Source organism: Anguilla anguilla, chromosome 12 (assembly GCF_013347855.1).
Source record: "Anguilla anguilla isolate fAngAng1 chromosome 12, fAngAng1.pri, whole genome shotgun sequence".
Classification (NCBI taxonomy): Eukaryota; Metazoa; Chordata; class Actinopteri; order Anguilliformes; family Anguillidae; genus Anguilla; species Anguilla anguilla.
In genome coordinates this window covers 27,198,686-27,226,491 of record NC_049212.1, presented here as the reverse complement: position 1 = coordinate 27,226,491, position 27,806 = coordinate 27,198,686, and the positions used below count along the sequence as shown (strand labels likewise).

General features: G+C 42.1%; 2 protein-coding genes across 2 annotated transcripts; one reads left to right on the top strand and one right to left on the bottom strand.

Annotated features, from left to right (window-relative positions):
• The first annotated feature begins 16 nt into the window (after window positions 1–16).
• On the top strand, window positions 17–8,068 carry tada2a (transcriptional adaptor 2A). Its single transcript, XM_035385037.1, has 15 exons — window positions 17–294; window positions 834–940; window positions 1,253–1,312; window positions 1,596–1,687; window positions 2,184–2,338; window positions 3,242–3,330; window positions 3,447–3,519; window positions 3,767–3,830; window positions 4,457–4,500; window positions 4,616–4,726; window positions 4,862–4,933; window positions 5,325–5,457; window positions 5,861–5,904; window positions 6,527–6,606; window positions 7,193–8,068. The coding sequence occupies exons 1-15, from the start codon at window positions 270–272 to the stop codon at window positions 7,376–7,378; spliced, it is 1,335 nt and encodes a 444-aa protein (XP_035240928.1). The 5' UTR covers window positions 17–269; the 3' UTR covers window positions 7,379–8,068.
• A 635-nt stretch (window positions 8,069–8,703) lies between these two features.
• LOC118209587 (synergin gamma-like) lies at window positions 8,704–26,162 on the bottom strand. The gene is made up of 13 exons (XM_035385035.1): window positions 26,063–26,162; window positions 24,572–24,612; window positions 24,106–24,236; window positions 22,699–22,811; window positions 22,498–22,603; window positions 22,197–22,308; window positions 17,717–17,794; window positions 17,077–17,273; window positions 16,096–16,512; window positions 15,842–15,981; window positions 15,349–15,458; window positions 15,036–15,095; window positions 8,704–14,627 (listed from the first exon to the last, which is right to left on the bottom strand). Exons 1-13 carry the CDS (start codon window positions 26,095–26,097, stop codon window positions 13,642–13,644), a joined length of 2,526 nt encoding a protein of 841 aa, XP_035240926.1. The 5' UTR covers window positions 26,098–26,162; the 3' UTR covers window positions 8,704–13,641.
• Between the last annotated feature and the right edge of the window lie 1,644 nt (window positions 26,163–27,806).

The window sequence follows — 27,806 nt, the reverse complement described above, 5'->3', positions numbered from 1 at the left end:
GATTTATGATTGTTCGGTATCAGCGCATGTCCTATTTCCCTGACGGAGTGCAATCGTGACTACAAGTTGCGGACAATGGTCTATGTTTATTTTTATTGTAACATGCATTTTCTCATTTTCTTTGGCGCTATCGATTGCCCGGTCGTTCTTCAGCTAATCGAGTCTGATAATGCTGTTTGATTAGTTTTGCCTGATTGTACGACGGCAGGGGAGGCTGTGCGCTGAAAATCTGAATCGAATAACATAAGGTTGATTATCAAGCAACGAGCATGGATCGGTTAGCCTCTTTTGGAAGTAAGTGTCACTTTTTGAAGTTAAACCTATATGTAGGTACCGGTAGCTGCTATCTAACTACCTGGATAATACAGTTGGCTATGTAAGTACATGCATATATTGGAATCGAACATGTGAAGAGCAAGACAGCTACCTAGCCATCCAGCTAAGTACGTTCACTCTGACGGTGAACACAGAAGGCTGCGTGATTAGCTAGCTAGTTTTCATAGCCTATTTTGGCCAGTTTGCTAGCTAGCAAGTGTAATTGTTTTACTTGTATTCTGCTAGCTAGTTACGTACTGGTTCTGAGAACCTGAGTACCAAACTCCCGGGACCTAACTAACCTTAATTAAATGAATGATGAAGACCATTTATTTTCCAGCGAACAAGGTAGCTAGCAGCTGTTGTCCTTTGTTTTGAATTGGTCTAATCGATGTAGCCAATGTTTTGCATCCTTCGTTGACGTTAATTAAGTTGGTAACTAACGTGGTTACGCGGAGCAACTCAGAAGTAGTGAATGCACTGTCCAACTAGCTAATAAGTCATTTAAATGATCCTAGATGACCCGTACGACAAGCCGCCGTGCCGGGGCTGCTCGTCCTACCTGACCGAGCCGTATATAAAATGCGCGGAGTGTGGTCCCACGCCTTTCCTCCTCTGTCTACAGGTCTGTCTCCGGCAGTCCGGTTCCATTTTTGATCATCTTTCTAAAACCCTTGCTAAATTATTGCTTTGCATCCTCAAATGTTAATATCGTGTTTAAGATTATTATCGATACATTACAACGTGTTGTGTCGCATGACAAATATCTGAAATTATTATTTTTTGCTGAAATGAGACATTAGACACAGGCATAATTTTATTGAAAGCACCGATTACATTCAACACAGCTGTCTGTGAGATTGGTTGGTAATTGAATGAGTTGGTATTGTATGAAGCTATATGGATATGGAAGCTAACGCATCTTTTTATTATTTAGTGTTTTACCAGGGGGTTTGAGTACAAGAAGCACCAAAGTGATCACAGATATGAAATTATGGTAAGAGTAATACTGGAAACAAATGTACTGGTAAGGCTTCAGGACTAGAGTAGGTTTACTGCGTAAAACTAGATAAATTCAGGGGCTAATATCCATATTAATCTGTGGGGTACCCTTGGTGATGTATTAAATTTGATTATTTGTTTGATCTTTCACTGATCTCACACTGAAATACTGTGATTTGCACTGGTATTGGTTTATTGTTTGTGTATTAGCTCTGTTTTAGCTCCTGTTTTTCATTCTCCTCCTAATTTGGAGTGGAAATTCATGTTTTCTCCTGCAGACCTCAGATTTCCCTGTGCTGGAGCCGGGCTGGACGGCGCAGGAGGAGATGTCATTACTGGAGGCAGTGATGGACTGTGGCTTTGGGAACTGGTCAGTGCATACCTGTGCACATACCTGCACAGTGCACACGTACCTGCATGCACTTCTGCACGTTCTCTCCAGATAAAGCTGTAGATAGTGTGTCTCATGAATTTTGTTGGTTTCATGAGGACGGTAGAAATTGCCTGAAAGAAATTAAACGCTGGTGCCAGTTGGCCACATGGGGCACAATAAATCAGCTCCAGTTTGAGTTACGGGTGAGTCTTCGCATCCTGCTTGACCTTGATTGGAAAAACTTTGTACAATAAGACTCCCATACTCGTGAGGAAGAAATTTGCTGTCCGGACACACATAATCCACCATGTTTCAGCTTTTTTAGGGGGAAAAAACTATGTCTGATTGAGAGGGATGTTGACATACATTTAGATAATAAAAACAAAACCAAAAATAAAACATGGTCCTTACAAGAGAATTAATTTTGTGCACTTAAAACTTCATGTGTATTGATATAATGTAATCTCGAAGAGTGTCGCTATTTCCTGTGCAGGCAGGACGTGGCCTATCAGATGCGTACCAAGAGCAAGGAAGAGTGCGAGGGGCACTACATGAAGAACTTCATCAACAACCCGCTGTTCTCCTCCACGCTGCTCGGCCTGCGGCAGATGGAGGCTCGCACGGCCGACACGGCCATCCCCTTCAAACGTGAGAGCTCGCTCTCCTGCTCTTCGCTTGCGTTTTCCATCGCTGCTTTCCCCAAACTTTTTATTCAGTTCCTTTCCTTTCTTCCCATATTACCTCTGTTCCTCTATGCTATCCCACCCATATTAGCTGCATTTCAAATGGAGGAATCTACTACCATAAAATATCTCCTTTACCTGTAGCTGCACATGAATTTTTTGGGTCAATCGCTGTGGATTGTTTGGGTATGAATCACTCATCAGACGTGCGTGCCTTAAGAATGTAAACTCTCATACAAAGGAAAAGTCAACAGTATTCAAGCTTACTGTTTATAAGTTTTGCGTGTCTACACTGGCTAACCCATGAACATGCAGACATTGTAATTGGGATGGCAGGTATGCCATCCAGCCAATTTAAGCCTTGGCAGGGCATGCCCCATACCTACACAGCACCGAGAGTTTGGCACTTTTCAGGTGACTATTTCCACAGACAATGTAAGTTGCAGCTATTTTGGCTTTATATGTTTACATGGTCATGGAACAATATTTTATTTAATCAATGATCATGAAAACATATTAGAAAATAACACTTTTTTGTGAAAAATTAGAAAGTCGGTGATATACTTCACTAGGACTGCTTTTGTATCTTGGCAACACTGATTTCTGGTGTTTGCTGTGCTGAATAGATGATTTTGCTCCTCCGCTACAAGTTTATTTTCAAGCAAAGCTCAAAGCATTGGTTGAAAGAGTCCATCTGTTAGTTCAGTTTTGGTTAAACCCATGTAACAAAACCTATCAAACCTGCTTTCACCAGTCTTAAAGACAAACTCTACGTCCTTACTGTAGTGCTTTTTAAAGCTGCTGTGCCTGTATAAGTGCTGCTTACTCATGCTTTTTTTAACTGGCTTCCGTGTCCGTCCTTCCACAGCCACAGACGACCCCCCCAGACCGGCCTTTGACTCTCTGCTGTCCCGAGACATGGCGGGGTACATGCCTGCCCGAGCAGACTTCATGGAGGTGAGATATCAGGATGTTTTTATTTTTCATAGAACAGGATGTATAAACCACATTAATCCTGTCTTTACGGGGTCCACTCATCTGTTCTCTTTCTCTCTCTTCTCCTCCTCTGCCAGGAATTTGACAACTACGCAGAATGGGATTTGAAAGACATTGATTTTGTGGATGATGACTCCGATATTCTCCATGGTGAGGGAAAGGTGTCCTAAACCCAGAGGGATATGGGCTTACTGCAAAGTTTGCAGTGCATCTGAATAGTTATGCTTGATCATTTCTAAGTCTGTTTGTCAAAGGCTTTACTAAAAGCACACATTGTAAAGTTCAAATTTTAGAAATATGCAGCACAGAGTGAATTGCTAATGCTTGTATGGTAATGAATATGTTAATGTGAAAGCAGGAAGTGTTGGTTTACAAATTAATGACTACTTCTTTCTAGCTCTAAAGATTGCAGTTGTTGATATTTACCACTCCAGATTGAAGGAGAGACAACGCAGGAAGAAGTGAGTTTTAATTACTGTGCACTTTCTGTTGTATAACTGTATAATAAGAATAGAAGAATATACTCAGTGACCACTCTATTAGGTACACGTATAAAGTACTGGGTAGGGCCCCACCCCCACCCCCACCCACAACTTACACTCTACTGCTTTTGTGTTGGTAGGATTTACATCTCTTAATAATGTGGAGTCCGCACACTGTCTACTGCTTTAGCTAAAAGTGTTTAATGGCACAAAATGTGAAGTGTCTTCAGCAGATATCCTCGTTGCGTTTTGTGGCACATTTATCATTGCAGCAGTAGACAGTGTGTGGAGTCTGCTTTTTTATTCAGAGAAATATTTGGCTGTTTTTAAGACAAGCTGACATTAATATTAATATTTTAACATTAATATTTGCCGTGCATTGCTTCAGAGGGTAGACATCCTGCCGTGCGTAATCTATCTGGAATGGTCATGTCATGTGTAAACAGACTCGAGCCCACACTGAATTTCTTCCGCACAGGAGACCTACAGTACAGTAGGTGTGAACGGGGAAAGCCACTGTCTAACCTAGATCATTGAACCCGGCAATGTTCTGGGTTCCATGTGTGAAAGGGGCTACTGAGAGTTGACTGTTCTGTCTGTTCCAGAATCATCCGGGATCACGGATTAATCCACTTGAGGAAGTTTCAGAGTGAGTATTCCAGCTGTGCATGCATGCGATTCTGTCTGTGTTTTTGCCCTGGTGTTACAGCGGCTGTCCCTGTGATGACTGCACTATTGATTTTGGCTGTAAATTTGTGCTCCAGTGCTAGAGCGGCGATACCCCAAGCAGGTGCAGGACCTGTACGAGGCAATGAGACGCTTCGCCAGGGTGGTGGGTCCCATCGAACACGACAAGTTCATCGAGAGCCATGCCTGTGAGTAGTGCATGCATGCACACACACACTCACTGTTTTCTGCTGTATGTAGCCTTGTGGAGGCTGCTTTGCTGTGTACTACATTTCCCAGCATGCCTGGCTGTGGAGGCTTCTAATAGACTGTTTCTCTTGCAGTAGAGTTTGAACTGAGGAGGGAGATCCAGAGACTGCAGGAGTACAGGAGGGCAGGAATCCAGTCCTTCTGCAGTGAGTCCACATCATACTAATCAGGGCTAATTAAAACATCTCTGTAAAATAGCTAATTACAGAAAATATCTCCATAAAAGAGCTAATAACACACAATATCACTGGGTCTCTCCATCAAAATTAAACCAGGATTTAGGCGTTTTATGGGCTTTTGTTTCCACTTTTTCCTCGGAAACCTAGGTTGCCTAGGTGTTCTAGCGTGTGTCTATGTTACAGGTGCTAAGGTGTATGAGCATGTGCCTGTGTTGTAGGTGCTAAGGTGTACTAGCTTGTTTCTGTGTTGTAGGTGCTAAGGTGTACGAGTGTGTGTCTGTGTTGCAGGTGCTAAGGTATACGAGTGTGTGTCTGTGTTGCAGGTGCTAAGGTGTACGAGTGTGTGTCTGTGTTGCAGGTGCTAAGGTGTACGAGCGCGTGAAGCGTGTTCGGGAGGATGAACGCAGGAAGCGGAGCATGCTGTGTGACGTTCTGCAGCTGATCCAGGATGGCCGTGCCTGCCAGCAGTGGCTACACAAACAGGCTGCTATGTAAGCCCTGCCCCTTACCCACAATTCCATACCGTACAAACGGGCTGCCGTGTAAGCCCCACCACTTAGCCACGATGAAGAAAAAACGTTTATATTGCCCTAGGATGCTCAAATGAGTATCACTGAACAAAACGTATGAATTTTCACGAATTGCCTCAAGACCGCAACTACTGCGCCTCTGGCTGTCTGCTCTGAAATGGCAGAGTCCACCTGTGGGACAGGGCAACAGGTCTGCAGTGACTACTCACTATTATTTATCTGGCTTAAATATGGATCAGTTTCAGATGCATGACCATATCTTTCCCTAAGATAAAATAAACTAGAGTCATTTTACTGAGTATTTCATTTGAGTACTTTTACTGTGTTTTCACCACGGTGACACAAGGCATTGTTCTCCTCATAGTGATGCTGGGATCAGTCCTGTGGTCACTTCCATCCCCACATCCGGTAAGCTCCGCACTGTCTCCTCTCCCCACTGTGTCTAACTCCCTGTCTGACTCCTCCCCCACACTGACTCCCTCTCTGTCTCTAACTCCCCTCCCTGCTCTGACTCCTGTCTGACACCCTCTCTACTCCTCCCCCAAACTGACTCCCTCTGTCTCTAACTCCCCTCCCTGTTCTGACTCCTGCCTGACACCCTCTCTACTCCTCCCCCACACTGACTCTCTCTCTGTCTCTGACTCCCCTCCCTACTCACCCCTCCATCTGACTCTTCTCCCTGCTATGACTCATTTTTTCACTGTGATTCCTCCCTGACTCCCTCTCCCCTGCTTTGACTCTCTCTCTAACATGCATCGCTGCACTCTTGTAAACTTGGACTGTTCTGCCATTTCTTACAGGTTAAGTGATCATTTTCAATGGCTTAAACAACAGATAAATTCCACTTACTGTGCACTCTGTATACTTAACTGTTTATACCTTAAACAGTGCTGTGCACTGATTAAGCTGTGCTGTATACAAACAGCTGTTCACTTAATTTGTACAAGCACCAAAAATGCAAAAATGAGTGAAGATGTGTCGTGGCATTTGAGTGTAAATCACTGCGTGGTTTTTATTCCCCATTCCACAGCATCAGGCCGGAGAAGCGCACCCCCTCTCAACCTGACCGGCTTGCCTGGCACAGACAAACTCAACGACAGGGAGAAGGAGGTACAGGGACTGGTCAGCTTCCATTCACAGCCCTGTATATCCTGGGCTTTCATCCAAACCCTAATTACAATGATTCAAAGTATGATCAGTTGCTGATTGTTCAGAATTGGACACTTTTTAATGTCTAATGAGGGATTGTTTTATCCCGCAGGTCAGACACAGTTTGTATCCCAATGAATGATTATTGTATTTTCATTTTAAAATGTTTTAATTAGATCAGTTCTGACAACTAGCTTCATTGACAGCTGGGTTCATTTTATGAAATGCACTGTGACAAATGATTCTTTTTGATTCATTCATTGACAGACCTGCTGTTGAAATGGGGAAAGTGCTGAAAAGTGTGCGCACTCGTTTACCAGATCTTCTGTTTTCCATAACCTTAACTGATCAAGAGATTGCCTGGATAACGTAAAAACTAGCGTACAGGGGGGTTCCCAGGTCCAGGGTTAGGAAACACTGCTATGGAAGCACACCTGCCCTCTCTGAGGGGTGTGGCCAGTGTGGGGTGTGGGTGGGGGGGTGGGGTGCCTTTGTTTACATGTGATTGGCTGAGCTGTGTGGGATAACGTGACATGTCTGGTTGCAGCTGTGTCAGGTGGTGCGGCTGGTCCCCGGGGCCTACCTGGAGTACAAGCAGGCCCTCCTAAACGAGAGCAGGAGGCAGGGCGGCCTGCGGCTGGCCCAGGCCCGAGCCCTCATCAAGATCGACGTCAACAAGACCCGCAAGATCTACGACTTCCTCATCAAGGAAGGATACATTAACAAGGCCTAGACCTGCGCCGCACCCATTCCTGACCTGTCAATCAAACCTACTGTGACATCATAAAAGAAAAGCACCCAGCCAGACTGTTGGTCAAGGTGCTGGTGGAAGGGAAGCTGTGCTTGAACTGTATCTGAGGAGCCTGGAACTGAGAGCACTGCCCCATCTGCAAGTGGAGGGGCCAGATTCCTGTTTGTTTTCATTAGAGATTGTTGTCCTTGCGGTTCAATCATTTTGTGGTAGAATAACTTGTGATTGGCAATTGGCCAAATAAGATTATTTAACAAACTAGTAATAAAACAAATTTGTTTCAGTTACTGGTATATGGGCGTTACTAGCCTGCTTAATACCTACCACAACCACAAGCCAAAAACGACACAAAATAGCATGGCTATTGGCACTTGTAAGGATTGCTACCAGTTTAATGAGTTATGAAGTTGTGTTTTTGAGTTTAACATTGTCACACTGTCCTGCCAGTCGTAGAGATAATGTGAGCCTATATATTTCGAGCTTAGGTAAAATTATTGTGAAAACGCATAGTTCTGGAATAATATAATACTCCGTCAACATAGAGCCATCCTTGCTAGAAAATTTTAGTTGTTAATTTGCAAACATGAATATGTGTGGTGTACCATGTAGTTCAGTGTACTTAATCTGCAAACTGATTCAGACTAATATACATTAATGCACATTCACAAGCAAGCACACATGCTACGTGCACTTCTTTCTGTTTTGTGTTGGTCTGTGTTTTGGTCTACCGCATCACGACCAATTAATTTAAATCCCAGGAGCGAGAGACCAACGGGAAGTAAATTTTAACGATTTTAACAGGTAAAATCGACACCTTAAAGAATGGCAGAAACAAGGACAGTAAATTAGAAAATGGGGGGTGGGGGGGTGTCAGCCAGCCATTTGTGGTGTGTGTGCTTATGTCATCAGGGGTGACCTGGGAAACCCCCGCACTGGCATTCCTCATACTCATTGGATTCCTGAACTTAAAAATTGGTTGAATGTTGAATATTCTGGGTCAGGTCTTGATCCTCACTCTCCTGACACTGGCGTGACACCCTGCACGCATGCCTCAGCCCTGCACCTCGGTTCACCCCGTAGGGAAAAAAAACCTCTGTTGGTGTAACAATAATGCATGTTTTTTATAACTGTATTCATATTATTCTTTGTGAGTCCCAGTTCGTGAGGTTGTGCAGGATTTGTGTGGCCTGCAGCTCCCAGCAGAACCCATGTTCTACTATACAGTCATGTATTACATCATGGATGTGTTCATATGCATTCTTTTGTATACATTTAAGTTTAAACAAGAACAGTCAGGACGGTACGCATTTCAGCTATACCAAGATTTATATTTATTATGACAACGAGAGGAAGTTCACAAAATGCTGTCTGAAAGGGAAATTTATAAGAGAATTTAGCCAAATGAGCACTTAAAAAAAGAACGCATACAAGGGCATGCAAAGTCATAAAAACGACAAACGGCAAATGTTTGAAAGAGGAAACCCCAGAAACCAGCAGACAGTAGATCTGAGAAGGCACATTCACAGACTAACATTAGTTTTTGATAAGTTCTAAGAGGGAAAAGCAACAGAGAACCAAATTGTACGTAAAGCTTAAAAAGCCAAAAATCGAGAAAAATGTGAGTGTATGTTGAAAGCCAGGTACTAAAATGCTTTGAGGACGTACACGTCTTCACTCTTAACTCACGTCCTGCAGGTTCCCAAGATGGCCAAAATGAACGATGGGTATCTGAAAAATGTATACTTTGGGTGAGACAATCTGTTCTGTCATTCTGATTCTACCGGGATATAAACCCCAAGATCAGGATATAGCCCACAGGCTCAGAAGCAATAAAGAGTAAGGATAGTAAGTTATAAAAAGCCAAGATTGACAAAAGAGCCTGTGATTCATTAATCTCATTCATGCTTGTCCCTCCGTGGTATTCAATGTATTAAATAGATGGCAGGTAAGCATTGACACTCTTCATTAAAACAAATCAGAACAAACCTTTGATAACTGCTTTGTTCAAATACTCAAGGGGTTAAAATAACATAAGACGAACTTAACACTGCATCTTATGTAACAGGTGAACAACAAATTTAAAGTGACAGTATTCTGTTTATCACACCACCCCAAACATGTCCTGTGCATGTTCCTCTGTCTAACCTCTTTACATTATGGAAGAAGAATGCATAAAAAGATAACATCCAGCAAATATTTGTAAATATTCATTAGACATTTAATACTTTAATGGAAATATATGAAAAATTGATAATTAGCTTTAATATTCAAATAGATAACGTAGCATGAAGTAGGATTTGTTCAAACTACATTGAATATATATATATTTGAAATAAAGTTGAGCACAAACTGCAATAAAAATACACTATGAATTTTATATGTATATACAGTGAGCTCCATAATGTTTGGGACTAAGACATTTTCTTTTTGATTTGGCTATACACACCACAATTTTATATTTGTAATCATTCATGTGTGGTTGAAGTGCAAATTATCAGCTGTTATTACAGGGTATTTTTATAAGGGAACCATAAAGTTTGGAACAAATGACTTCAGAGGTGTTTTGGATTAGTCAGATGTGTTCATTTGTTTCCTTAGTGCAGGTATAAGAGCTTTCAGCTTTTGATTGCTTTGCAGTCTGTTATTGGAGTTTGTCAACATGAGTTGCCAATGACGAGTCGAGGAAGCCATTATGAGGCTGAGAAATAAGAAAAAACAGAGACATAGGCCAAACCTTAGGCTTATCGATAGCAACTGCTTGGAGCATCAAGAAGAAAGAGAACACTGGTGAGTTCAGAAATTGCAAAGGGCCTGGTAGGCTAAGAACGTCCTCTACAGTTGATGACCGCAATGAAGAAAAACCACTAAACACCTGCCTGACAGATCAGAAACAGTCTACAGGAAGCAGGAGTGGATGTATCGGTGGACTACTGTCCACAGAAGACTTCACAAAACTACAGAGGCTATATTGGTAAATGCAAACCTGTAATTACCCACAAAAACAGGATGGCTGGGTTAGTTTGCTAAGAAGTGCCTAAAAGGGCCTGCAGTGTTCTGGAAAAAAGGACCAAGAGTCACTTGTATGAGAGTGATGCCAAGAACAAAGTGTGGCAGGCAAAAGGAACTCCCTTAGATCAAAACACCCCCCCCCCCAATCTGTGAAACATGGTGGCGGGAATGTTATGGTTTAGACATGTATGACCGCCACAGGTATTGTCTTCATTGATGCATTGATGATGTAACTGCTTATAGCAGTGGCAGAGTGAATTATGAAGTGTACAGATGCATCTTATCTGCTCAAGTTCAATAAAATGCCTTTAAAAACTCATTGGATGGCACTTCATCCTACAGCAAGACAATGATCCCAAACATACTGCTAAAGCAACGAAAGCCAAAAACTGGGAAATTGATTGGCTAAGTTACCCAATTTGAATCTTACTGAACATTCACTGCATACGTTAAAGTATGTATAAAAAGAGCTGTGATTTCTATATGGTGGAACCAAAGAGTATAAAAATACCCATAAAAGCTGAGAATGTGCAAATTAACCATGAATTGGCTGATTACAAATTTTAAATTGTGGAGCACAGAGCCAAATCAAAAATAATTGTCCTTGTGCCAAAAATCATGGAGCTCACTGTACATATTTTTTTTTAAAGGTGGATTGATATGCAGATATATACCAGCTGTATGATCCCACAGTTTTTTTGTGTTTTTGTATTAATTATGTTAATATTAATATTATTATGATTAATAATATTATAATTCAGATACTAATATTGCTTTGATGTAGATTTCTAGGCCAAAAACATTCCACAAAAAGAGATACTGTCTCTTTAAGAATAAACATTGATGAATATGAAGTAGGAATGCAGAGAACAAACAGCCTTGATTGGGTCTGTGGAACAACTTCTGCAGACAGATCATTAATGTTTCTCACACAGCACTACAACACATGCAGCTGCACACACACTGAAATTAACACTGCTTATTCTGACATCTATAAGCCTAAATCAAAGCAAATCTCACTCAGCCAAGAAGCCAACAGACCCATGAGCGTGTATAAATGTGCACACATATTTTAAGAAGAGGTCTTGAGTATTCAGGAATATGTACCTTGCTCCGTAAGGTGAATTGTGAAGTAAGATCAGGTGAATAAATAAAATTCACCTTTGCCACTTTTTGCACTACACGAACATAACTCAAGCTCCTTTTCTATTTTAATGTCTTTTAATAATATTCAAACTTGACCCAATGAAATGCTGTTTTAACAGAGAATATCTATAACATCTGCTGCATGCACACAAGGGCAAGGTCTGATCGATCAGACTGACAGCCAATACAGTCATTTCAGTACAGGAATGTTGACTGAAAGTGTACACGCACTGCACTACCTCACAGCGTCTTTTAATACTCGGCTGCATTATTAATTAAATAAAGTCCTTCTATGCGCATATAACAGAATCAGATTATTAGTAAAGAGGTAATGGCAGTCTAAAATATCTTACATAAAGTTTCTTAGGGACAATAATCTACTTGGAAAATAATACAGTGGTGTGCTGTGCATGAATGCCCCACCTATTTTAATTTTTTTAGGACCATCGGCATCAACATGCTGACCATCAGTGCTCTCCAGGTGAGCAGCAGCACACGCTAACAGACCTGAGTGAAACACTCTTTAAAGACCCCCTCCAGTCAAAATCATGACTGCTCTGCTGATAAATCTCTCGGTGGCATTTATACACTCTAATGCACAATGCACACCTGCTAAAATGTAAAATATGCTGTCAGCTCTGTGAATGAGCCGGTTTTGCTGTTGAAAACACTGAGGATCAAAGTCAGCTATCAACAATGGAATTTAAGCAAAATCACTGGTTTTGAGACATCATGGAATCTTTCTGTCTTATTAATAATGACATGGCGCTGGTGCTGATATGACAGCAGTGAACTAGCTAATGCATTATAATGCGAATGATGGCACTGTCTACAAACAGAAGTTATGCTGTTTTCCACTGTAACATAGGAGAGGCCTTTTCTCTGCAGTACTACATACAATTGTATCACTTTTGTGTGAAATGGGTGCAGTTTGTTAGCACAGGTTGAGGCGAGCCTAAACAGCTCTCAGAGAACACTGAGATTAGCAGTGCCCAGTTTCCGTGAATGCCTCCAAAACCTGAAAGTAAGTATTATTCATTTAACCTGTCTAGCTTTTCCATTTGTAACTATAGAATGGTCTTCTATTTAGATATATTATCTTACCTAGCAAGCTATCCAAGTTACATACTGTATTTTGCTATTGTTATGTTAATTGATGCATCATAGAAGTTTATGAATGTAATATCCTATGGGTTCTGTTGTCCTCCCACTGGTTCCGAACAGGTTGTACCTGAGGTATCCAAGAATATCTCCATGCTTCTATGGGCTGCTATCATGTAACCAGGTCCATAATCTGAGTTGTCTGTCTATAAGGTCTGAAAAGTGGTGAGCTGTCTGTTGACAGTGAGACTGGGTTGAATGAGCACTGCTGTGCTTGACTTTGATTAAATACACACACGTAGCATATTGTTTCTGGCTACAGATTGTATAATGTTAGCAGACAGCAAACAGTGGAGGGGGGACTATATTTTAAATACTGATCTGACCCAAGTATGCAGCCAAGTAAGGACTAACGTGAAGGATGCAATGATAAGTGAAAAGGGAGAGAGTCCTTTCCTATTGCCAGTGTGGTTGTTAAATAAATTTGAGCAGGACAGAGGCAGTGTGCTTTATGCAGGAGACATGTCTGGGGTACCAGGGATTCAGGGATTTATCACACTGGTGGGTACATTAACACTGCTACAACAACTAATTCAGCAGAAACAGAGTCCTACAACCAATACAATATGGACCATCCTTATAAAACAGCCTGAAAACACATGGAAATACAGATCAATTCATAAATGGCAATGTAACAAACAAACAAATAAATACATACATACATAAATAATAAATAAATAAATAAATAAATAAATAAATAAATAAATAAATAAATAAATAAAATTAGACACAAACAAAATGATGGGCACACAGTATTTCTGGGTTTCATGGAAGGCTATGAAGTGTGCTCTGAACTGATGGTTTTAAACACTGGGCTGATAAAGTGGCCACAGTACATATGCACTGTGGGGGGCACTGGGGCAGAGGCCAAAGGGTTGCCTGGAGCAGAGAGGGCCTGGGAGCAGAGGTGTGCGTAGCTGAGCTGCGTCTCACCACAGTAAGCGCACTAGTTCCTCACCTGAGGCGGGGGGCTGGTGGGCGGACATTGCAGGCAGGTCCAGAGAGCTGTCAGACATCACGTGCTTCAGGTCTCCGCCCATGTCTGACAGCTTCATGTCCAGCTGCACAGAGAGCGTGTCTTCCGAGTCCTCCTTTCCCGCACTGCTGCCCCCAGTGGATGGGAGGTCCAGGGACTTGACGGAGGCGGAGTCTTCCTTGGACTGTTTGAAGGAGGTGACTTTGTCCAGCAGGCTCTTCTCTGAGGCCCCCAGGGCAGTGCAGAACTTGGAGGACTGGAATTCGGCAAAATCGTCAATGTCGCTCTTCAGAGAGGCTGCGCAGCCCCCACTATCCTTGGTGTCGTAGCCCAGGCTGCCTTCCAAAGAGAGCTGCTTGAAGATGTTGTATTTGTCTGAGACATGCTGTTGCTGCTGCCGGGGCAGAGCCTCCCCCATCCTGGAGCCGCTCAGGACGGGGTTAGCGTCGGCTGAGATCTCCCCAGGCCTCCTGAAAGCCAGAAAGTCGGCAAACTCATCGAGAGCCGTTCCCCCCACCCCAACAGTGCAGCCCGGCGTTGCAGCCGAGCAGGAGTTGGGGGTAGAGGATCCAAAGAGGGCGAACTCCCCAAAATCATCGCCAGCTTTGCCCAAGGGCACAGCTCCCTCTGGGCGGGGCTCTGCAGATTGGGGAGTGGAAGGGAAAGGCAGGTTTTTGGGGTCAGCGGCAGGCGCAGGCGGAGCCGTGGGGGCAAAGAGGTCCAAGTCGGCCATGTTGAGAGGGTTTCTGCATCGCGACCGGGAGGGGGGGTTCTGGGGCTGTTGATGCAGAGGCTGAGAGAGGGCAAAAGGGGGAGGGAATGAGGGGTGGAAGGTCTTTGTTTGATCCGAAGGGTCTGATGGAGACACTGCATCGGCTGTTTTAAAGTCTGTGAAGCCATCATCGGTACTGGCGGACTTAAAGTCTGAAAATCCTTCACCTTCAAAAAACAAAACATGAATTAAAATGGGACTTCAAAAATGATTTCTGAACTCCACACAGACCAATGAAATTTGCAATGCTGGAGTTCAGAGGTCTGCCTCCAGTGGGTACTGTTCTACTGATACTGGGACATGTTTATTGACTGCTAAAACAGTCTCTAAAACTCACTGAATGTCTTATTTAAATTGTCTGAGGTAGTACTGACCATGCAGATTGGACTGCTAGTTCTAAGCCACCTGATGCCAAGAGAAATACCAATGAGTTTAGGCAGTTCAGGTAACTTGTTCTGACATTCAGTGCAATAGTTACATAGTGTTGTAGTATATAGGCAGGAAGTTTCTCATGGTAATGCAAGTCTGTGTGAAACCCTGGACTGTGACAGAGGAGAGAAACAGTTGTAGCTCACCTGACTTTCTATCTCCAGGTTGCTCAAGCTGTCTGAAGACACTATATTTATCTGTAAAATCTGCAAAGAAAATAAAAATTAACTCGACAGAAATCATTAGAGCAGTATCAACAGTGAACACCATGCCTGCCAGCATGTTTCAACACATTCTTTTAAGTTCAGCTTCAAGTTTAACATGTGGGGTGGGAGCCATTAAATATTCACAAAAAAAATTTCATAAAAATCTCATGAAGCGCATATGAAAGTCTATTTTTAAAAATACAGAGGCGGTTTCTCTCGTGAGTGAGTGAAGTGAAGGTGGGTGGGGTGGTACCTGAGGCAGGGGAGGAGGTATCTGCAGCTTGCTCCACAGATAGCTGTTTGAATGCAGCATATTTATCCAGGGATGAGGATCTGGACACTGGAGTCAGTATTGCAGTAACACTGAGGAGAGAACAACATTGGAGTCAATGGGGTGTTGGAAGGGGGTGTTCTGTGTCCGTACCTGGTGTGTGGGGGGGGGGGGGGGGGGGCGTGTTCTGGGTTTGTACCTGGTGTGGTGTTGGGTGGGGGTGTTCTGTGTCTGTACCGGGTGTGGTGTGTGTGTGTGTGTGGGGGGGGGGTGTTCTGGGTTTGTACCTGGTGTGGTGTTGGGTGGGGGTGTTCTGGGTTTGTACCTGGTGTGGTGTTGGGTGGGGGTGTTCTGTGTCTGTATCTGGTGTGGTGTGGGGGGTGTTCTGGGTTTGTACCTGGTGTGGTGTTAGTTGGGGGTGTTCTGGGTTTGTACCTGGTTTGATGTTGGGGGGGGGAGTGTTTTTGGTTTGTACCTAGTCTGTTGTTGGGGATGAGCTGTGCTGGAGAATGTGTTTCCTGGTTCTGCCTGGAAGTCAGTGAAGGGGTCCTCGCTGGCCCCAGCCTTGGGTGCCTCCTGGAAGTCCTGGAAATCATCATCGTCTGGTTTCGTTCCCTAAAATAAATCAATGATGCCAGTCAACAATTAACCCAAAGCACAAACAAAAAACAGACGGTGTTTGAATGAACCCCAGGATGTAGAAGAGAGAGGGAGGGGCTGCCATATTACCTGCAGAGGTGGGAAACAGGCGACAAAGCTGTTGGCAGGCTGGATGCTGGTGCTTGAACTCATGCCGATGACTGCAGGTGTTGGAGTCGGTGTGGAGACAGATGTCTGAGACATGATTGGCTGTTGGTGCTGGGGAAGGACAGGCGGTGTGGCCATGGAGACGGGAGTCTGAGACATGATTGGAAGTTGGTGCTGAGGCAGGACAGGGGGTGTGGTCATGGGGACTGCTGTCTGAGACATGATTGGCTGTTGGTGCTGGGGCAAGACAGGGGGCGTGGCCATAGAGACTGATGTCTGAGACATGATTGGCTGTTGGTGCTGGGGCAGGACAGGGGGTGCGGTCATGGCAGGCAGGTTGGGCATTGGGGGAGAGGGGAACTGACTCAAAATATCCAGACCTATTGCTGGAATACCACTCTGAGAAAAAAATAAAAATAAATAACAGTTAGTGCTACATTGGATGTAGCATGATTTAGAGATTAGTAATGTACAACTGTAAATGCAGTGTGATTTAGATATTATAACTGTAGATGAGTACAATACTACTATGTTAAATTACACACTGAAGGATTCTTTTGAATTGCTTCAATCAATGTCATATTTAAAGGACTTTGTCTGATGACATTCTCCTCTGAATAGTCAAAGACAGGCCTGCAGTCAGACAGTATGGCAAATTTAACCACCATGATATGTCCTATAAGCAACATTTGATTCATACCTGGAAAGAGAAACCAATGCAATTAGATCGTGCTCCTCAAAAAAGTTGGTCATAGGTAAAACTAATTAGTAGTATTCATGACTAATTACGCACATAAAGCCATCTTCATTACTGTCATTTGCTACTGCATACCAAAACATATAGAATGAAATAGAGCTGTAATAAGTTTGAGCATACATTCTTTTTTAAAAGAGTGACCAAAATCCAATACTTAAAAACATTTTATCCAACATAAAACTCAAAGGTCAGAGCAGAATGTTCACCTGTGTTACACCAATCATGGCCAACACAGCATAGAGCTCCTCCTTGGTCAGCTTGCCAGGTGTGGTGCGATTGGCTGAAGCCCAGATCTGTCCCAGCGCCTCTCTGGGCAGGCCTGATGACATCAGAATGGGGTACAGCTTGGCTGTGTCAATGCCAGCAGGGGTCAGAGTGAAGTCCAGCACCTTTTTGAAGAGTTCTGTACAAACCAAGCAGACAATATGTGCACACACAATCACAGACACCACATACACATGCACACACATACAAAGAGAAAGATAATGCCAGGAATAAAGAAGTAAAAAATCTACCAAATCTACATCTACATTCAAGTTAAATCTACATAAAGGTAAGTTCAGACTAAACCTACAAACAAACTAAATATACATGCAAACTACATCTACATACAAAGCCAACCAACATAAAACATAAATGTACATACAAACTAAACCTACAGCACATATAATCTAAATCTAGATTCAAACTAAACCTGTATACATACTACATCTACACACAAACTAAATTTTCGCACAAGCTACATCCATATAGAAAATAAACATACATACACTACCTTTTGTGGAATGGACTGTACAATTATGGGGAGTAATACAGGTTTATAGAAAGAACCAGCATGGTGTTTACCTGGGACCAGGCTGTCATTGTACAGCCAGGCAGGCATAAGAGGCTGGATGTGGTCCTGCTGAGGGTAGACTCCTACACCTACAAACACCAACACAGCACAGGACTGACACACCTGGGAGAGCAGACAGGTACTTCACAGGAATAGTCCTTCAGCTGGGCCTGCATGAAACATTCAGTTATAATATTGTCCTGCACCCACAACTGAGGATGTTCAGCTTTAATAGTGTCCTGCATCTTCAACTGAGAAGGTGGAGAAACATTTCCACAATTACCTCTGTACAGTGAGCTTGTTTCACTGGTCATACCAATGTAGAAAAAAAATACAAAAGGAGGGTCATGCCCAAGTCTAAAAAAATTTTACTAACAGGGAGAATTGGCATTCTAAATCAACACGTTTGAGAGACCATAGCTACAGGACCGCAACACAGACCGTAGTTGATTCAGAATGCGTTACTGTGGAAGACTTAAGAGATAACAAAACATATCCACACTCGAACTGTAGAGCGAATATCAGGCACTGTACTGAGAGGTATTAATTAAGCAACAAATGAATGTGACTCCTCTCAGCATAAATTGTGAAGACATTATAATACATCTTCATTGTTACTTTGAGAAACAGCACAGAATAGTGGTGTATTTATCAAACATAAAAAAACAAAACAATGTTTATGTCAAATCATTTCATAAAATAACACAGGGGCCACATTTTATAATAAAGTATTTATAATCCTTAAATGTCGGCAACCTGGTAATAGTAGCAGACAATGGGTCCAGAAACTTCTACAGGGCCACAACTATGCAATATTAAAAATATTAAGGTAATAATAAGGTATGCTTAGTACATTTATGTGGTTTCTTGCTAGCTACATGCTACCATGTCTCGACCTGCATAGCTATGAAAGTATAATTTTCTGTGATGTGAGAGGTGAGATCATCTATGTAAACAGCACTGCAGTCATAACACGCAATCACACTTTCACAGCCAAACTAGCCAGCTTGCACAAGCCATCTGCAGTGCCCTCCTTCTGGAGCACAGAGGCTCTCCAGCCTTGATCACATAACACATTCTGTGATTGACAGGTGTGACGGAGCGCGTCTTTTGCGCAGGCTTTACCACACAATGCCAGGCGTGCAGCTGCATGCCAGCACGCGTATCCCGGGCTGTAATCCCTAAATGCCAGGCGTGCAGCTGCATGCCAGCACGCGTATCCCGGGCTGTAATCCCTAAATGCCAGAGCTGCAGCTTAACGACTCCGGAGCTTCGCTGCCCTCCGCAGGGTCCGCTCCAGTATGGCCCGCAGAAACAAATCTTGTTCTAATGTATTAATGCACGTTTTCCCCAGTATGATGTACCCATATTCAGACATACGTATATGGGATCATTTCCATTTATCCCATACATTTAGATTTTTGGGCAACCTATAAAAAAGTACAGTGGCACAAGGACAGTGGCACAATTCTTTTTGTTTTGGCTCTGCACTCCAGCACATTGGATTTGAGATAACACAGTGAATATGAATTTAAAGTGCAGACTGTCAGTTGTAATTTGAGTGTATTTACATCCATATCCAATGATCCATGTAGGTATTACAGGCTCGATAAAGTAGCCCCCCACTTTAACCAAAACAACAAAAATTGTCCAAATACTTTTGCCAATACACAGAAGAATAGCAGAGAATTTGTTATTCTATGTGTGTATGTTTTTCTGTGCATTTATGTGGATATGGGAATGTATGTTTATGTTTATACTGGAGAGATTACTCAGGGGTAGGTGTGTGTGTTTATACTGGAGATATTATTCAGGGGTAGGTGTGTGTGTTTATACTGGAGAGATTATTCAGGTGTAGGTGTGTGTGTTTATACTGGAGATATTATTCAGGTGTAGGTGTGTGTGTTTTTACTGGAGAGGCTATTCAAGTGTAGGTGTGTGTGTTTATACTGGAGAGATTGTTCAGGTGTAGGTGTGTTTAAACTGAAGAAATTGTTCAGGTGTTGGTGCTGAACTGCAGTTCCTTCTCCCACCAGCTTGCAGTGTTGTTTCCATAGCGATGGTGACACTCAGGTTCCTGGGAGCAGAGGCCCAGTTTTGGGTTCAGGGGCTGGGGTGAAACCTGAGCTCTGGAGCTCAATATTGTGAAAGTATGCAGTAGTTTTAGGCCCTGCTGCCCTGGGATGGTCCAAAGTAGAGTTCTCTAAATCCCATTCAGTCATTCTACTTATCTGGGCATCACATTACCCAAAGCCAAATGATGACTAAACCTTCAGCTCTTCAACTTTGGTCAAGAAAAAACCCTGATATGCTCTTACTTCTCCAATTTTATATTTGAAAAACACACCATTTTCCCTACAAAATTGTCTGACTTTCCAAGCCATTTCCACGTGAAGAAAGTACATTGTTACCAGGCAGTTAAGCAGTTTCAGGAGGAATCAAGATGTAAAAAAGGAAAGGAAAAAGGAAAAATTACATTATGATTCAGCCTAAAGTTCCCCCTGTACTTCTTTTATCTTCATTTTCTTTCCCCCACGTTTGAAGCAGAAGAGCATTCTGAGATCCATCCCACAATTTCCTCCTCATTTGGCATTGGGGAATTAAGGGACTACAACTCTGCCCACTGACATGACACAAAGAAGCGAGTGAATTCCTGTCCAACAGCTCGGATAGGGGGTACTGACCACTTAATGAGCAGCAACACCTGGAGCAGCACTGAGAAACAGTAAATTTTACCCACACAAATATTTCCTTCCTATATAAGAGCTCATTAGAACTGCTTTACCCGTGTGTCCTCCAGGCCCTAGATTAAACAGGGAAGTGTGACCTTTGAGTCCAGACGGGCCGCTGGATGAAGGACGCCAGGGGGGTTGCATTACCAGTGACTGGTACATAATGGGGGGGGGGGGGGGGGCTGTGTCTAAAGACTGACCAATATGGCCAGGCCTGTGGAGGGGGTGGACCCTGTGTACTATAACTCTCATTATCATTGCTTGAGAAAGCAGGCAGGAAGATGCAAAGGGTGATGGAAAAATGAGGCGGAGACGACTGTAACAGAACTGAGGTAAGGATGATGGTAAAACTGGTAGAGATGAGAAAGAAAACATGTATGCACAACAAGAAAAAGGTCACAATGAAATCATAACCTGAACACGTGTCATGTTAGCAAGTGAGAACTGATATGACATCAGAAAACAGATTTTGCATGTCAGGTAATCTGCTGCAGTTAGGAGCATAAATCATTCTAAAATAAATTACTGAATGAAAAACGGTAAGAGCTATTTATGTAGCTAATTATGTATAATTAGTAGCCTTAAAAATGTGGTGTCAGTACATAGTTACTGTTCATAAGCAGTAAAATGATGAGTGGAAAAGTTCATTCAATTACAAGACAATGACTCCATCTAGTGGAGGTATGACAACATCGTGATCAGATATGTGTGTGTCAGTGATAATCCACTTAAACCAGACATTAAGACCAGTCTTACCGGACCTGCCCACGGGACTCTGCTCCCCATGCTAACTGCTAGCATTTTGGGTTATCCCAAAAGACAGTGCACTTAATGAAGGCTTGTGACAGCAATGTGTTGCCATAGTCAAACACCTTTTTGTATAGTAATAAAATTCAAATTGTATCTGCTGTTTATCAAATAAAGTTGTAAAATATTTCATGTAAATGAGTGAAATAAATTTCTCGAGTGAGAAACATAAGCAGTTAATAAACACAAAAAGCAAAATAACTATGTATTGCTGACATATTTGATGAAGTAATATTCATAATGTAAGTGCACCACTATGTGAATCCACATGTCATTAAAAATGAGGTCATTCACTGAGATACTAAAAGTAGCAGAATCCGATGACTGTTCATGGCAGCTAATAAGGTGGTTTAACACGGAGGCTGCAGTGCCACCTTAATGCTGGAGGTCTGAATTACAGGCTGTAAAACATGGCTGTCGAAATACAGCGTTCCATATTTAATGTATGAGAATCACAAGCATTTATGATTCTGCAGAGCAAGTTATGTGGAAGATGACAAATGAATGCTTTGTAGTTTGATCAAATCAAGATGATATGCCTCTTAAATCATGCAACACACACATAAAAAATGCTTTCACTGGATGAATTTATTGATGAAATAATCATATAGTGGGGCAGAACAAATCACACACATCATGAAAATGACACACGTCATGAAAATGGAAAATTTTTACTGAAAGTAGAAAAATGGGAGTTAGAGAACACATCAACCTCACCTATGCTGCTCAAAAAATTAAGGTGTGAAGTTATTGTGATGAAATGTGCACTTCTGGAGGTTTGGGGAGATGTGGTATGTTAAAGAGGAGAGTGTGCTGGGTTTATTCCTGGTGCAGCTCTGATACGGGACGATAATATGATGACCTCAGAGCATGACAGAAGCATGGACTGGTGCAGTCCATTTTAGCAATAGAGAGGGTAGGGGGGCTTGTTTCAATGGTCAAGTGACTGTACCTGCTTTCTTGGGGTGCGAGGATGGCGTGGGGTGCAGCTTTGCGTCTCTGCTGAAGCCGTCCAGGTTCCCTTTGATGGCCTCCAGTGCATCGTCCCGACTCTTCTCTCCTGCCTGAGGGAAAAAAACACAAAGCAGATTCACACACAATACAGGAGAAAGCACAGCTATCCTCTACTGGGGCTGAGAAACCACAGTGATCCCGACCGAAGTGGAGAAACCGTATTGATCCTGATCGGGGCTGAGAAACCGTATTGATCCTGATCAGGGCTGAGAAACTGAAAGAGGGTCAAGGTGTCTCACCTTGGGCTTGACGCTGCTCAGCAGACGCAGTTTCTGTTTCTGCTCCTCAAACTGCCTCCGCTTGCGGTCCTCCTCCAGCAGCTTCTGCTGCTGCTCCAGTCGCTTCCTATAGGGGGCGCACAGAGCATCACACCAAACCTCCACTGAAACACAGGGCACAGCAGTGCACAGCATCACACAGAGAGCAAGTGCAGGTCTTACTGATGCTCCTCAGCTATGTGTGTGTACTGCGGGCCGGTGGCCCTCACACTGATGAATTGGGGCTGACCCACAAACTGCATCCCAGGGGCCTGGATCCCCATCGTCAGCCCACCCTGGGAGGAACACACAAAACAAGCATGATCAGTACAACTAGCACTCTCACTCTCCTCAATGACCACCAGACATTACAGACAGACATTAGCTCTCACAAACTGAGCTACAAACTCTTTTCTGTGCAGTATGACATATTATGCATCCAAGTGAAGCACTATGCGTTAAAATAAATGGTGATTCCAACAACTAGCACTGTTAACAACACTGATGTCCTAAAATAATGGGAATCAATGTACCTGCAGAATGATTTGTATTACATAGACCCATACTTTAACTTGAGGCTACATACCAAAGTATTAAAAGTATCATGCAGACAACAGATTACTTTCAATTTACACAACCATAACTAGTGAACTTTTTGTGAAACTACAATAACATCACCAAAGATGTCAATAACCATGTTTACATGTAAATCATTATTCCAATCTTATTCAAAATACTCAAGTAGTCCAATTACAATTAAACCCATGTAAACACATTATTCTGAAGAACAAAGCCCTCATTCTGAATATGTGAAATCCAAAAAACATAGGTTTCATATGCCAATGACAATCCGAAAATGAAAACCGTATAAACTCCTTATTCCCAATATAACTCATAAACACCTTCTGAGCATGCATTAGCAAGGAGTCATGGGTGTTGAAGTCAGCCAGCCAGCTAATTTACTGTAAAAATGTTGCCGCAAGCAGTTAGTCCTCATTTCTGGACCAATGAGGAAACAGGTGTCTTAATTTGTCTTAATCCAAAGAATTAAATGCTGCACAGAAAACATCAAAATCGCAATTTGTTTTAGGTTTCGGCAGACAAAATGAAAGATGCTGACTTCAGTCCACATTACACCTGGAACAGCTAATCCTTACTTCACAGATGTGGTCTTGGGGTTTAAGCCACAGTTTTACACACCAGCTAACCACACTGGAATTGACTCCACATGTCTGACTGACTTGGTTATAAATTACTGGAAGGTAATTTTGAGAGAAATTTTGAGCATGTTCCCTGCAGGGACATAAGACTCCCATTGTTTTTGGACATGCATGGTAACAACAAGAGCAGCTCTTGGTGAAAAGAAAACTGCCACTTCAAATCCAGCACAGGTAAATGGCATCACTGAGGTGGACATCATCCTCCACTTGTCATTTCCATCACATCAGCTAAACGTATATAAACAGGAACAATCTGAATATTCATCAGCCATCACTAGTGTACCAACCAGCACTGTAATTAAGGATCACCCAACAGGATGCTGTAAACTCCAAGGCAACCACCTCCACCCCCTTCTCCCAACACACTAACCTGCATTGGCATGGCTGCTGGGGTCATCTGGGCCCCAAAATTGATTCCCATCATTCCCTGCATGTTGGGCGACATGACCTGCATCATGGGGAAGCCCTGTTGCGGCTGCGGACCCTGCACGGGCATCAGGCCTACAAGAGAAGCCAAACTTCAGATCTATGAGCTCAGGCACTGTGGGTTATATCTGTAATACTGGAGCAATGACACAGCGGGTTCAAAGGAGTATGATGTAAAACCCTGGAGAGGACATAAAACCTACACATCCTCATTCTGAAGATAGGTGGAAACCTCCAGAAACACAGAAGACCCAGGTTTTTAGCAGTGTGACATTATTTTACAACCTCAGATGCTCTGGGACATTCACTTCTCAGGAAACCTATATTTCTCACCGTGGAAACTAGAAAGAAGAGAAGGAGGCCCAACGGTGACTTGTGAAGAAAGAGGATGATTTAAAGACAGGACTCACCTTGTGGAGGTCCCAGGCCACCTCCGACAGGATATATAAAACTGAGAAGTACAGAAGAAACATTTTATTTTTATTATTTCCCACTTCAGTCCAAACCTAGACTTTGTATGCAGTGCAGGCTATAAAGTGTTGACCTTAGTGCATAGCCTAAACATTACAGCACAAACCTTACAGTCTTCCTGGAATTTAAGCTCCTCTGAAACTTTTTAACTCATCCAATGTCTCATACCACATGAGGGGGACTCTTAAAACATACACACAGATATGTTTACATTGATCCTGCCATAATCTATAAGAGTCAAGCTAAATATTACAGTATCTCTGGATGTATTCCTGAGGAAGACCCAGTGGTGCATTTTAGCAGTGTACAAATATCCATTGTTTTATGTGGATGTGTCATGCATTCCAACACTGGCTACCGTTTCTTTGGTAATGCTAAAACACCGACCATTTCTAAATCAACTTCCCTTTGTTATTTCATATCTCGGCTTAGACCTGGATCTAGAATTAAAAGTTAAAGTCCGTAATTCTAATGCGATTACGAGGTATATAGAGGCTATAAACTTGCATATGTGTGTAATATTGACTTTATATTATAAACAACACCAGGACAGCTTTGATTATCAGCTTGATTATCTGATCTTGCGTGTGAATTTACCAGTCCTTGTCCTGGGCTGGGTACCCATCATGTACGCAGAATTTCATCTTAGTCAATTACGTTTTCCCGAGCTTTGGGACCTCAGGTTGGGAAACTACATCGAATGATCACAGTCCGGAACTGAGTTTGAATATATTAACATCTCATCAAACAGTGTTCGTTCAACTGTTAGTATTGCTAGCTGTAGAATATCTTCTGACACTGGAATTGTGGCTAAAATGTAAAAAGTCTGCTAACAGCTAGCTAGCTATTCATTCTAGCTAAATCAGAGTAGCGGCAACAATTTACACAGCACTAGCGCACTAAAGGACAAAGTAACAATTAAGCAACGCAGTTATTCTCATATACATGTACATAGACAAATCTCCGTAATCGTAAATCGTATGCCTTCTGAGAAATAACGTGAACCGGAGACACGCGCAGCTCTCTAAATGGAAAGACAGCTTCATGACTTCAACTGTGTTAGCTAGCTAACTGCCAGCACAACTAACAACCTGAGATCGCTTGTTTCTCAGTTCCAACAGTAACCCGGGTTGCTCATAACTGGTAAACTGGCCCCTTTTGAAGCGAACTATTAGCGACGTTAGCTTGCAATTTAATAGGATCAACATGTCAACTAGATTAATGTAGACTAACTGTTAGCTATACTATTGCCATGGCTAGCTGAACATACATTCAGTTCAATCTCTGGCTAGCTATCTTATTGTGCACGTACTCTCGTTACCAATAATAGTTTTCAATCTAACGAATAACGAAAAGTAAAGATAATTGCACTTTACACAAGTGATAGAGAAGGCAAATGACAACATGTTTTATAAAAAAAAACGATGTACCTGCCAGCTCCCCCTGGTCCTGGCCGCAGCGCCATCTTAACAAAACAAGGCTGCTAAAAGACGTCATCGATGATGTAATAGACTGGTACTTCCGTTATCTGCCACCACAGCAAATAAATAAATAAATAAATAAATAAATTCTTACGCAGTTCTATGCGATCAGATACAGGGAAGGGTAGCTAGCCTACATTTATTTATGGCCCTTTGTGATCTGTGACGTTTGCAGTGTATCATTGTAATCATCATAACATGACAAACCTCGCTGAGGAATGAAGCAATGACGGCAATAATAAATAAAAAAATTGTAAATTCTTACCTTAAAAAAACGTTTTTAAAGGGTCTTTAAATACAGCCTAAACTTATTTATGAAATATGAACAGTATGGATTAATGCTTTTCCATTTACAAATGTGGATCTGGTATTTGCTCAGGAGAATTATTAAGTTTATTAAACCAAAGTGACATCTTTATTCTACAAAAAAAAGTCCTCATACAATGACCCATGACTATGAAATTTGATATGAGTGTACATACAAAATTCATAGAACGTACCTGTGAAAGGTGTATTGAGGGTACCTTTACCTGAAATTTCAGTTCTTTTTTTTCTTTTTTTTTCTTTTAGATTGAGCCTACAGCATGTTCCCAAGTAGCCAGAAAGAGGGGGTGAAGGAGATACTGAGGCCCAGATTCAGGTTTAAATTAACTAGAATGGATTTGCAGTGCTAAGCTACAGGGGGTCACGTCCACGTGGTATAAATATAATTACCTGTAGTTGAGTCATTCTGATTTGTGTATTCCTCTGTGTTTAAAAGTCTCATTCTAGCCATTTTATGTAGAATAATATGAACCCTGTGTATTTTTCTGTACTGTATCTATGTGTTCTTAGGCATGAAAAATGTATTTCTGCCAGTTGCTCCCAGGGTTGGGTGTTGACAGTTTTTCTTTTCTGAGGGCACTGCCAATGACCCAGTGATGATAGGAAGCAATACATTTGGGAAAGCAGGCGTTTGTTGTGGGAGATATTCAGTGCGTTATTTTTTTTTTATATATTAGGAGAGGGTTCTTCAGTGTATTGTTGATGTAAACATTCCTTGAGTTGGCAATAATGAAGGAAATGATCAGATGGAAAGTTTCATTTTTGTTTAATGTTTAATGTAAGGTCAGCTGTTTATTGGACTGCTATTTATATTGTAAAATTAAAGAGTCCCTGTCACAAAGAAATGAAAAAGCTGATTCCCAACAAGGGACAGCTTTGAAACCTCAACAAACCAGTAATCTGTTCTATTAAAATTGGGTTTTCCATGGTCAGGACACCTCCATACTGATAATGCATCTTAATTTGAATATTCAAATTATTAATTGATAAAAATGTAATATAGCGAGCTGTGCATAATGTTATAAGAAGACATCTTGTAACATTTAACAGTCAAATTCAAATTATGCCAGGCCCTGTCCATTTAGCCTGTTATCAACATGGAGCAGAGAAACACTTTCAACTGCCAAAGCAGGGTCATTTGGCTACTTTTATTTTAGAAATTTGAATATCTGCAACGTTCCAACAAATGTACTATATTTCTTGTTCATAAGTTTTATATGTACGCAAGTAGGTCTCTGTGGGTCCAGCCGGGGCACTGTCATTGCACTCCTGAGCAAGTTATTTAATCTCAATTAGTTAAGTAAAACATCCAGCAAGAATCCTAATACAAAGTATTTGTTGTATAACCATATACTGTATACAATATACA

Bases quoted from the DNA above. Each gene is read 5' to 3' on its own strand.
- tada2a (XM_035385037.1), top strand. From the start codon at position 270: ATGGATCGGTTAGCCTCTTTTGGAA. The intron at 2,339-3,241 runs GTGAGAGCTCGC...GTCCTTCCACAG, and splicing joins CACGGCCATCCCCTTCAAAC to CCACAGACGACCCCCCCAGA. The intron at 3,520-3,766 runs GTGAGGGAAAGG...ACTTCTTTCTAG, and splicing joins TGACTCCGATATTCTCCATG to CTCTAAAGATTGCAGTTGTT.
- LOC118209587 (XM_035385035.1), bottom strand. From the start codon at position 26,097: ATGGCGCTGCGGCCAGGACCAGGGGGAGCTGGCAG. The intron at 22,812-24,105 runs GTTAGTGTGTTG...TGTTCCTCCCAG, and splicing joins CAGCAGCCATGCCAATGCAG to GGTGGGCTGACGATGGGGAT. The intron at 15,096-15,348 runs GTACCACCCCAC...TTTTCTTTGCAG, and splicing joins TACCTCCTCCCCTGCCTCAG to ATTTTACAGATAAATATAGT.